The sequence below is a fragment of the Lepisosteus oculatus genome, chromosome 6, assembly GCF_040954835.1.
Source record: "Lepisosteus oculatus isolate fLepOcu1 chromosome 6, fLepOcu1.hap2, whole genome shotgun sequence".
In the NCBI taxonomy this organism is placed as follows: Eukaryota; Metazoa; Chordata; class Actinopteri; order Semionotiformes; family Lepisosteidae; genus Lepisosteus; species Lepisosteus oculatus.
Window position 1 is genome coordinate 44,875,295 of NC_090701.1, and position 12,452 is coordinate 44,887,746.

Here is a 12,452-nt window from a genome sequence, read left to right on the forward strand (position 1 = left end):
GTACTAACTGTAGAGTGTGAGGGTGAATCTCTCACTGACTGTAGTTACTGTAGACAGTGAGAGTGAATTTCTCACTGACTCTAATAACTGTAGAGTATGAGGGTGATTCTCTCACCCACTGTACTTACTGTAGACTGTGAGGGTGAATTTCTCTTTGACTGTACTTACTGTAGACTTTGAGAATGAAGTTCTCGATAAAGCGATTTGCTTTTGTTGACTCCAGTTCAAACTCTCCAGAGTCCTGCACAGTTAGATTTGTGATGGTAATCTGTCCAGTCCTTCTGTCCCAATATACTCTCCCTCTGAAGCTTGTTTCATAGTCAGTGTCACTGACATTATTTTGGACAGTTATAATAGTGCCCTGGCCTGTGTACTTTAGATGTCCTGACGGTATTATTGCATCAGGGAAGGTGAAGGACTCTCCTGCAGTGAGTCTGATCTGCTGCTTTTCCTTAGACTGGGACACAGAGAGCCAAGGACCTGTAACAAACACAGAGAGGGAATAGGTGTCTATGAGTGTCTGTGTGTCGACAAATCCAGACTCAGGCCAAGGTACATTTTTATTAAAAATATACATTCATCACAGCCCGTTATAGACGCCCGATGCAAAGTGTTTAGAGAGACAGACACACTACATTCTGTTTTTTATAATAAAATAAGGCTGCATTTTTATTACCTTTCTTATTTGTGTACAAGGTCACTTTTAGATAAAATCTTTGAGAGTCGGTATATGGGTTTCTTCCATTTTATGTTAAGACTGTTTTCCGTGTTGTGAGTAACAACAAATAAATAAAGCTTTGTGGAAAAAATAGATATGACAGTCAGTTGAAATTGTTCACACATGACCTGTGTTAAAATCAAGATACAACAGAAGAGCCGCACACAGACACTTGAACTCTGCAGGAGCCTACTCCTATGCCACTGGAGTCTGTTCTGTATTTTTCTCAAATGTGACACAGATATCTGACCGGAGTGGGAAACAATTGATTGGACTGGATACACTGAGAAATGACTGTATTCTTAAACTAACTTTATAAAGTTAAAAAACATGTAATTTTAATGCAGGTTTTTTTTGTTTTGGAGTGGATTTCAATGAACAAATTCTTAAAATATGGTGGGTGACTCCCTTCTTGTAACAGAACAAAATTCTTCATTTTTTTGGTCCAGAGGACTGTCCTTGTAATTGATCTTTCCTAAGACTTAAAGATACGAACACTGAACCAAAGAACCACAAACAAGTAGAGGCTATTTCACCTTTCTTCCTCCCTTTTAGAGATAGTTCCTATAGTAACGAATCTCAATTTACTGCAGGCTGCCAGACAGCACAGCTGTGTAATTGATCTCTGGAGCCACCATTCTGTCTGCAAAGTGGTTTCCCAGAAAGGTTTATTTTTAGTCTCAATTAGTCTCAATTAGCTGTGTTTGATTTGTAACACAAATTAGCTGGGACTGTTATCAGCAATTTTAGGGTTGTTCCTGCAATGACAGCACTGTCCGGCCACAGTAATTCAGGAAGAGAATACTGTACATAGTGTGTCACACTATTGTATCGTGCTTTACTGCTTCATACTGTGCTTTTACCCTGATATCTCTGGGTTTTACTGTACTGTATTTTTACCTTGATCTCACAGGGCGTTACTGCACTGTGCTGTTTTTACCCTGATTGCTCATGGGAAGTGTCACTGTACTGTGATAAAATCACACCGGATTGTTCACATTTTCTCACAGCGTGTGTCATGATTTATTACTATTCTTTCTGTATGCTGTTGCTCACTAATTAAGAATTCGAAATTCAGCCCCTTCCCAGATAAAGACGCAGAGATCCTTCCTCCTCTCAGGGGTTGTCAGTTAATCCAAGTTACAAAGGCAAGAAGGCCATTCCACCCATCGAGAAAGTTTATATTTAATTTATCTCAGGGTTTAAGGTCTTACAGTGAGGACCTTCATAGACACCAGGGGTCAATCACAACGAGCTGAAAGCACTGTGTACTAACAAGAGTTCAACCTGTGGTCATCACGTGCTAAACTAGTGCACTAACTTAAGGCAATAAACTTGGCCGCTGAAATAAGTCCACAGCTCAGTACCAAACCTGTTGGTACTGGTTGCAACGAACCCAAAGTAAAGGAACAAGTTAAGGTTTATTCCATGCTGAAATAGGAGAAGAGAAACACAATGTTTCGGCTCCCTAAATTATCTATGATGGTCGTGAAGTTGCAATAATTAGCAGCGTAGAGCCAGATAAGTTTGCTGTTGTCTACATCAGACACAATTCAAGCCATCATTCAGTTATCTAAGCATCCATACAACCACAACACTAGTGTGTCAATGTACACCATCATTCAACTGATGCACATTGAGACATGCACAATTGAGCAACACAGCAGTACCCTGTCACTACTAAACAACCACAATAGTAAAACTATCACTAGCTCTGCTGAATTACAGTTAAAACACTGTATCAGCCCACATCATCACTCTGCCAAAGAGGCATTCACGTTGCTATAGTACTGTCTCTGAACTACTGTGCACTCTAGGCTACTGTTGCGTATGAAAGTAGATTTTTTAGAATGTTAAAACGTTGATAGACATTTCCGAATGCAAAAAATATTTCTAAGGTGAGAAAAGATTTCTTAATCAATTTGTTCACATGGGGCTCAAAAGACAGGAGACTATCAGCTGTGACCACCAGATTCCTGACTCTGGCTGATGTGTGAATGTGGAAACCATCCACCATTACTGTGAAGCTCTCCAGCTTTTTCCAGCTCACATTTGCTACCCACTACTTTGGGATGTTATATTGGTTATAAGGGATGTTATTGTGGTAAAGTGTTATGTCTGTCTCGCACATGTTAAGGCGTGCCACTGCTGTAATACAGGTAATAACAGTTCACATTAGTGAACTTAAAAAGCAACTTGTGTTCTTCCAAATCATCTCCACTGCACTACTTCCAGCATAATAATTACTGTATCCTGTTAACGTTCAGTGAAAGAACTGAGGTATTGGTCTTTGGTAAAACTGGGTGATGGAGTGCATTGGTACTGTAGGGTAGTGTTTTAGTACAGAAAAGCATTACTGCAGCTAGAAAACAGTACATTGGAAATGACAATGGGATTGATAGTGTCACAATGGTGTCAAACACTTTTAGTTTTAATTTACAGCTGATCAGAGTGGCATAGTATTATAACTGCTTTGGAATTGCAAACTTCGACTGGAGGTCCCAGTAAATACATACACAAATACAAAAACACACCTGTGGAGCCACACATTCCTACTGCTAGGCAGAGGAGAGGAAGTGAGTCACATTCTGTGGAACCACAGAATCCCTAGACATACATATAACATTTGCCACTCATATCTCATAAAATCTAAATAGTGTTTTTCTAGTTGAGAGACAGGAATACACAAATGGTCAGAGGGGGTTTTCTGGTGAATAACTCTTGTTAATCATAATTCAGATCATAGAACGTACTTTACAAAGGCAAGATAAGGGTGAAGGAGAAGAGAGGGGCGTAACAGACGGAGACAGAGAGAGAGAAACAGAGAACAGACAGAGAGAAGAAACATCACTCTACTCTTTTCTAAGCTTGTGCCCTGAGAGAAGACCTTGTGTTGAGAGACTTGGAGAGCAGATTCTTGCTAACTAGTATGACTTTTTATACAGAGCTCGCTGTCCTGTTTACTGTAGGAAATAGTTGTTCACTTTTGAGCTTCAAAGTTATAGGAAGGGAGATCTAGCCCTGGGTCATATTCTTTTATTCAGGAAATAGGATATTTCTCTTGTTGGCTTGTCAATGTATTATATAGTATTTCAGGTTTCAGAGACTGGACCCTGGTTTCTTTCAAGAAGAAGAGGGATGTGATCCTGGGATCAGGGAGCTACTAACAAACAGGCCAGACAGGCTGAACTGGCTCCTTTTATTTGTAACCCTGCTCATGATCTTTCGACTCTTTGTATGAAGACTGTTACGGTACCAGTATCCAACCACCGAAGGGCGCCTACACCCCCACGGCTTGCTTCACCTACTCTGGTTAGGCGTGGGTTAGCCAGGTCCCTCTTACCCATGACCACGCCACCCTCTCTCTCTAAACCCAGCCGTCTGCATCCGCCTTTGCTTGGTATTGGGTTGGACCTCGTGGTATACACTTCGGAGGCTTGTTTCGCAATTCAGCCTGCCTGCTGGTGTTCTGGACTTCTGCATTGCCAACTCGACCTTGCCTTTTGGATTTTGGCTTTGAGGAACTGAGTGTTTTCCTGGTTTTTGGACACCTGAGTTATTCCTTTGACTACGATTCCTGACTACCCCTTTTACGGCTTCCTGGTCTTCTCGCCACCCGGATAGGGTCCATCACCAAATACTCGCTGAAACCAGCGTAACAAAGACTGGCATCCTTTTGACAAAAAACAACTAAAAGTGACAAAAAAATTGGTTAAAACCATCCCCTCCCTGATTGTTTACACAAAAACAAAAGTTTAAAAATAATGGTTTAATAGACTGTGGTAGCTTTGAATTATGGGAAAGTGAACTTTAGTCCACTCTTGCAATTTCACAACTCTGGGAGGGTGGAGTCAGAATTTAGTTTCTGCTTACTTTACACATACAGAAAATTATAATGGTGTAATTGGTTTCTTTGCAGAAAAGTAAACAACTGAAGGATTAGAGCAGTGTCTGAAGTTCTGCTTCCCTTACAACAGGACTTACAGAGCAGTGCTGACTGCAGTTATGTGTTCTTCCTCCCAGCTGCAGTTTTCTGACTCTTGTTATGGATTCTTATAGTATTGGAGACCAGATCTGTTGCAATAGGAGCTACAGTCACAGTGCAGTAGAACAGTCTTGTTACAATAGGAGCTACACTCCCAGTACAGGAGAACAGTCTTGTTACAATAGGAGCTACAGTCACAGTGCAGTAGAACAGTCTTGTTACAATAGGAGCTACAGTCACAGTGCAGTAGAACAGTCCTGTTACAATAGGAGCTACACTCCCAGTCCAGGAGAACAGGCTTGTTACAATAGGAGCTACAGTCCCAGTACAGTAGAACAGTCCTGTTACAATAGGGGCTACAGTCCCAGTACAGTAGAACAGTCCTGTTACAATAGGAGCTACACTCCCAGTACAGGAGAACAGGCTTGTTACAATAGGAGCTACAGTCCCAGTACAGTAGAACAGTCTGTTACAATAGGAGCTACAGTCCCAGTACAGTAGAACAGTCCTGTTACAATAGGGGCTACAGTCCCAGTACAGTAGAACAGTCCTGTTACAATAGGGGCTACACTCCCAGTACTGGAGAACAGTTCCCTTACAATAGGGGCTGGTGTGTGAGGGAGTGCTTTATGCTAGCCCTGTGCATCCAGTTCATGATGGAGGGACAGGAGTGTGTGCAGTACTGCTGGGGTGCTCAAGGCACAGCTGAGCTCTTTCTGATGGGAATAATACAGTGTATAATATCAGATAGTAAAAATGTGCACCATGAGAGTACTGGTTTAGCTAGAATGACTTGGGAACAGAATTTGCATGGCAGGGCAAATATGCAAATATTCCCCTCCCAGCCAGAAATTATGAAAATATTAAATGAACAAGAGCAGCTCCCCTCCTTGTGACCTAAACACACAACTGAGGTCTGGAGAACAAACCCCTTCAACAGAGCTTCAGCCACATGGCTGGGCAGCTTGTTCCACACTTCCACCACCCTTTGTGTAATGTATAATCTCTTGTCCTTACTGGAGGATCTCAGTGATTTTTGAAAGAATATTAGCTTCAACAGGCCATTTCTTGATTAGGTTATAGATGCCTAACTATAGGTGCTAACTCTCAATCCACAGCATCAGTAAAAGTGTAATGAAACCCAAAGGAAGAGTCAACAGGCAGTTTCTAGGAGACACACATCTTCCTTCCAGTCTCTATCCAGTCTGTCATCTCCTCCTACCTTTCACTGTAACAGGATGTGTCAATATTTATATTGGCAGTATCTTGACACCAGCTGCAGCCACACACCCCTGAGCCACTAACGACTCCAGGATCCTCATCAAGCACAAACAGACTCCCTTAGTAACCCAGAGATACCCCTATAACTGAGACGTGGGGGACATGATGCCTGTCGGAGGAGTGAGCAGCCTGGTTTGTCTTGATTACAGACCGATGAGGGCGAAACTGCTGTGTGAGGGAGGTGGAAAGGCGATAGATGCTCGTTGATGGAACAGACTGTTTATTACTGTCGACTTCCTGATTTTCCTGGCAGCACCTGTCACTTGCTGTCCTGCCTCTCCTATGCCCGGTCTTCAATTCACTGTCCTGTAGTGGACAGTTACAGTGCTCCTGTGAGTCCAGTTCATGTTGGGGGGACAGGGGTGTGTGCAGTACTTCTGGGGCGCCCATGGCACGGCTGAGCTCTTCCTGATGGGTTGAAAATAGACAAGCTCTGCTTTGCCTTCTGCTGTCGTAGATCTGTTGACAGTAGCAGTGTGTTTCCATGGAGCAAGGCCCAGTTAAATATCATAGGAGGACTTTATTTAAACACAGACACCACCCTGTCAGACCTGTCTCTCCTCTCCTCTCAAGGGCATAAGGAAAGAGAGATGACCTCAAAGCCCATATCTGATCCACAAGGACTCGGCCACGGAGAGAGATGATCTCCCAGCCCGTATCTGATCCCAATCCTGTGGGCCAGTCAGCACTTTCCAACCCTGCTCTTCAATCTGCCTTTCATACTCAGCTTCTCTTTCCATCTCATCTCCAGTTTTAGGTTGCTTGACAGTTGTACTGGCAGCACATTTGGTATGACAGAGACAGGCACGGTAGAACATGAAGTCTGTCGATATTATCAAGAGGCACTGTTGCGCGTCAATCTGCTTGGTCAACTGAGAGATGATTTCACCGTTAGCCAGAAGAGGCAGGGATAGCGAGAATGTTCACTGTTGCCACAACTACAGTACAACACCCACCGTCCCCTGCCCTGTGCAGCTTTGATCTGCTAGCTGCTGGCGCTTGAGGTTTTTTCTTAAAGCAGGAGCGGAGATGCGTGTGTTTGGCCTCTCGTTCGCAGCTGTGGAGATGTCAGACACTTGATCTCCGGGCTCCTCTCCCCTAGTCTGCGGTCAGCTGCTCAGCGGTCCTGAAAGAGCTGGCATTCATGCTTTTTTTTTTCTTGCAAAGTACCAAGTGACAAAGCATGATGAAACATAAGTATAAATACGGATTATTGTGAAATCTGTTCACCTGGCGAGACACTAAATATAACCTTCGGTGTCGTAAGCCAGAGAGCTTTAAGACCTGAAGGAGCAGGTTTCTGAACAGTTTCTTCCCAAGGACGGTGAGCCTGATTGTCAAGAACATGCAGACTGGCATGTCATATTGCAGGCCCACATCTACCCCAGTGCCCCAGGCACAATGTCTTTTAGCATGTGTTACTAAAGAGCCATGCTTCTTATGTGAGTTGTTTGCGCAATAGTGTGTACAGGTTGTGTACAGTCTTTTCATAGTGTCCTGCACACAGTCTGTGTGTGCTTTAATTGCGACAGAGTGACCTCTGGTGATCTGGTGCTCAAGGCAGCTTGGTGGTGCAGTGTCGCAGCAGTTTCGGCCCTGGGTTCAATTCAGGACCGAGGTGCTATATGGGTAGAGTGATGATTGATGTTTTCATGGGTTTCCTCCCACAGTCCAAAGACATACTGGCGCGTCAGCTGGTTTCTGGGGAAATTGTCCCTAGTGTCCGCATGTATGTGTGTCTCTCTAGGGTTTATCCTGTCTTGTGCCCCTTGTTTGCTGGATAGGCTCCAGCTCCCCCGATAACCTGAACAATAATACAGTGTGTGATCTCCTGTTACAGCCTGGAGGACAGACAGTGAGCCTGTCTCTCAATAATAGTAATACAGTGTGTGATCTCCTGTACCAGCCTGAGGAACAGACAGTGAGCCTGTCTCTCAATAATAGTAATACAGTGTGTGATCTCCTGTACCAGCCTGAGGAACAGACAGTGAGCCTGTCTCTCAATAATAATAATACAGTGTGTGATCTCCTGTACCAGCCTGAGGAACAGACAGTGAGCCTGTCTCTCAATAATAGTAATACAGTGTGTGATCTCCTGTACCAGCCTGAGGAACAGACAGTGAGCCTGTCTCTCAATAATAGTAATACAGTGTGTGATCTCCTGTACCAGCCTGAGGAACAGACAGTGAGCCTGTCTCTCAATAATAATAATACAGTGTGTGATCTCCTGTACCAGCCTGAGGAACAGACAGTGAGCCTGTCTCTCAATAATAATAATACAGTGTGTGATCTCCTGTACCAGCCTGAGGAACAGACAGTGAGCCTGTCTCTCAATAATAATACAGTATGTGATCTCCTGTACCAGCCTGAGGAACAGACAGTGAGCCAGTCTCTCAATAATAATAATAATAATAATAATAATAATAATAATAATAATAATAATAATAATAATAATAATAATGCAGTGTGTGATCTCCTGTACCAGCCTGGAGGACAGACAGTGAGCCTGTCTCTCAATAATAATACAGTATGTGATCTCCTGTACCAGCCTGAGGAACAGACAGTGAGCCAGTCTCTCAATAATAATAATAATAATAATAATAATAATAATAATAATAATAATAATAATAATAATGCAGTGTGTGATCTCCTGTACCAGCCTGGAGGACAGACAGTGAGCCTGTCTCTCAATAATAATAATACAGTGTGTGATCTCCTGTACCAGCCTGAGAACAGACAGTGAGCCTGTCTCTCAATAATAATTAATAATAATTCCTCACACTTATATAGAACTCTTCTGGACACTCCACTCAAAGCACTTTACAGGTAATGGGGATCCCCTCCACCACCACCAGTGTGCAGCCCCACCTGGATGATGCAATGGTACACTCACCACACACCAGTGGGAAGGAGAACCGAGTGATTAAACCAGTTCAGAGATGGGCATTATTAGGAGGCAATGATTGGTATAGGCCAATGAGAAATTTGGCCAGACTAACATCCCTACTCTTTTTGAGAAACAGCCTGGGATTTTTGATCTGATGGCAGAAAGACCTCAGGTTTATGTCTCATCCAAAGGATGGCGCCTTTTTACAGTATAGTTTCCCTGTCACTATACTGGGGCATTAGAACCCACACAGACCACAGGGTGAGCGCCCCCTGCTGGCCTCACTAACACCCCTTCCAGCAGTATCCTTAGTTTTTCCCAGGAGGTCTCCCATCCAAGTACTGACCAGGCTCACACCTGGTTCAGTAGGTTACCAGTTGTATGTTGCAGGGTGATATGGTGATCTCCTGTCCTACCCTGAGGAACAGACAGTGACCCGTCTCTCAATAAGAATAATACAGTGTGTGATCTCCTGTCCCAGCCTGGGGAACAAACAGTGAGAGACAGTTTGTCTCACAATAGAGAAGAAATGGTTTAAAGGCAAGTGCTTGCAGTGTATTATGTGCAGACCTATGAGGTGATGTGTAATTCTAAAGGCCGAGTGTGATTGTCGGGAGAGTAAATTTCCTGCGTTCGGGGTAGTTGTTTGTATTCCCGAACGGTGTGAAATTAATATGTATGAGCAGATGTCTACTTTTAATATAATGTTTACTCGCACTGCTGGAATATTTTGTAGGTTTCTGTGCCTGTAAAACACACACAAAGACACATTCTTTGAAATCATACAAAAAAGTATTATGGTATCGCATTGGCAACACTGTAGTCATCAGTATAAAGAGAGCTCTTTAAATTTGAATCAGAAACCTCTGTACTGTAACGCCTTTGTGTGGAGAGGGCCTGTTGGTGTCCAGCTGTGGCCCCTCTCTATCTCACTTCTCTCTCAAAGTTCAAAGTCCGGTTTAACAGGAATCAAATACACATGACAGGAAAATATAAATCATCCCCCTTGTCTGTGAAATTGAAATGCAGAAGTGCCTTGCTAGCATATGATTTATGACCTGCCTGATCTATCCTGTGTATGTATGAAGTATCTTGTGACACACGACAAGATTTGTGCGGTCCATCACGAGCGATACAGTCAAGCGATACTGTATATCACCATGCTTCACCAAAGCACATGCTATACAAAACTCTCACAGATGCCCGTTCCTAACAAGACAAAGGCATTGTGTGGTGCAGTAGCTCTGTGGCTGGAAGGTTGCTGGTTCAAATCCCACGGACGGCAGAGGAATCCTACTCCGTTGGGCCCCTGAGCAAGGCCCTTCACCCCAGCTGCTCCAGGGGTGCTGTATAAATGGCTGACCCTGCGCTCTGACCCCCAGCTTCTCTCCCTGTCTGTGTGTCTCATGGAGAGCAAGCTGGGGTATGCGAAAAGACAAATTCCTAATACAAGATATTGTAGATCGGCAATAAAGTGATCTTATCTCGTTAAGCGAGACAAAGTTATTCGGTTTAGCTCGTGTGTCAGTGCTGAATGCTGAATGTCAGTGAGTCGGGCAGCCCACACCGCTCCATCCATTCACGGTCTCTCGCGGTAAAGGTGTCCGAACGAGCGCTTCTCGGCGCGAACCAGAGCCTCGCAGCTCGAGCTCAAATACCGAGAACAGTGCCCCCCCACATCCCTCCACTCCGCGCCCACGCATGAACACAGGACACGGTACAGACAGCACCCAAACCCACAAATCGCCCGCCATCTGGTTAGGCTGCAGCTTGAACCAAAGCGGAAAGGACTGGTGTTTTAACAGCGCATTAAACAACAATCAAACTACCCCCCCCCCCAAAAAAAAAAACACACACAGCCCCTTCGCTTACAAAACTAGAAGATGCGCAGTCACCCACACAGACCCGTGTGGTTTTGCCGTCTTTCTACAGAGAAACACCACTTTTTTGTTCTCTTAATTTCTATTCGTTGCAGCCCACCCAGCCTCCATGAATACCTTTAAGAACGAATCACATTAAAGGGGAACTTCAACGCTATTTGTCAGGGTTCGAAAGAATCAGCATTGATAACCACGATAAAACTCAAATGTACACAGTAAGTTGGAAAACCTCCAATTTACATCATAAAGTAGGCAGGAGATGTCCTGCCTTATAGTACTTTCACAAAGTTTCACACGAGTTTGTGCCTAATTTGATTTTTTGGCTGTGCCATCAATGAATTTATTTTGTGACTGAGATTGAATAAGTGGTCTGAGAAATTGGGACTGCAGTTCCCCTTTAACTATATTTACTCATCTAATATAACGGACTATGCCACTGAGTGAATGTGTGGAGACTGAAGGATGAGCGGATCATCGGGCTCAGGGACTGGAGGCTATGGGGTACTTGTGCTGGTCTGGACTACAGGTGTTTGTGTCATGGGTTCTGGGTGTGGGGTAGACAGTCCTGAATTGCTTCTAATTGCTAGAGAATAAAAAGGGTGGTGATATAGGTGAACTGTCTGGGCTGGTCTGTTGATGCCCTGGTGGTTCTGGAAGGTGCAAAATTGTGTGTGCGTGTCTGGGGGGGTCTTGCTAGGTAACGCAGTCAGCTACAAAGCTAAAGTTATCTTGCATTTAGAGGTCACCCTCCATGACATTTATATCTATGACATATCCTGTTCTGCAAATGTCTTCATTAATAATTTGGACATTTTCACTACTGTGGAAATCAGACATGTATCCGTGAGATTTGAAAGGACAGGCTCCTGAGGACAGATAACCGTCTGCTTTATCATGAAGGAAGCAGAAGTCTGGCACATTCTGCAGAACAAAATGACTTCTGCAGAATGTGTTTCTGCAGAACACACAGAGATATAAATACCTCACTTCTGCAACCGAAAAAACAGCAGACTGACAAAGCACCTTTCAAGCCCTGGACACCTGTTCTCAGGTGAGCTGTAGAGATGGATTCAAGATGGCCACCCAGCACACGAGCTGAATCACAGACTGCCCAGCCTCATGAAAACAAAACAACACCACAGCAAAACACCCACCATCAGCCTTCTCCTCCTACTGATGTTATTCACTCGTCTGCAGTAAAACCGCCTGATGTTTTGGGTACAGAAAAACAAAATATGTTTCATAATAACAACCTCAATGACACGGCTGTTGTTCTTGTTCAGTTAACTCCGACATGGCCAGGAAAGAGCAGATAGCAGAGTCAGTGACAAAGAGGAATTTTGATATAGATGGCAGAATACTCTTTAAATTCGAGAGGGATTTTATTTTTACTTCTCGATAAAACTCACCCCGTTTGCTGTTACTGTACGAAGCAGCTCAAAGTGCAGCAGGGGTGTGGGTTTGAAAGGCTTAAACTTGCTATTCTGAAGGTGTTTCTTCTTCATTCTCGCCTCTCTGAGATCTTGGCATTTCGAGGAGGGGTTTTTAGACCTGGAGGAGTGATCCACTATCTGGGGGAGTGACCAGGTCCAGAGGACATTTAATACTCGTATCAGGATCATGATTTCCCTGTGTGTACTTCTGAGAGTCCTAAACGGCCAGGAATACTCAGGGATTCCACAGACTTCTTCAATGCAACGA

The 12,452-nt window shown here is 43.9% G+C and overlaps 1 protein-coding gene across 9 annotated transcripts in view; it reads right to left on the reverse strand.

Moving 5' to 3' along the window:
- Window positions 1–12,452, reverse strand: part of LOC107076028 (CD48 antigen-like) — a 33,582-nt gene that overhangs the window by 12,372 nt on the left and 8,758 nt on the right. For 8 of the 9 annotated variants that reach the window (XR_011189923.1, XR_011189924.1, XM_069191464.1 and 5 more), the window contains exon 2: window positions 169–480. The exons of the other annotated variant lie outside the window; for it this stretch is intronic. Coding sequence is in view for 6 of the 8 variants with exons in the window: in XM_069191464.1 (XP_069047565.1) it covers window positions 169–480 (312 nt within the window). In the remaining 2 variants the exon portion in view is untranslated. The remainder of the gene's footprint in view (window positions 1–168; window positions 481–12,452) is intronic. 9 annotated transcript variants of the gene reach the window in all.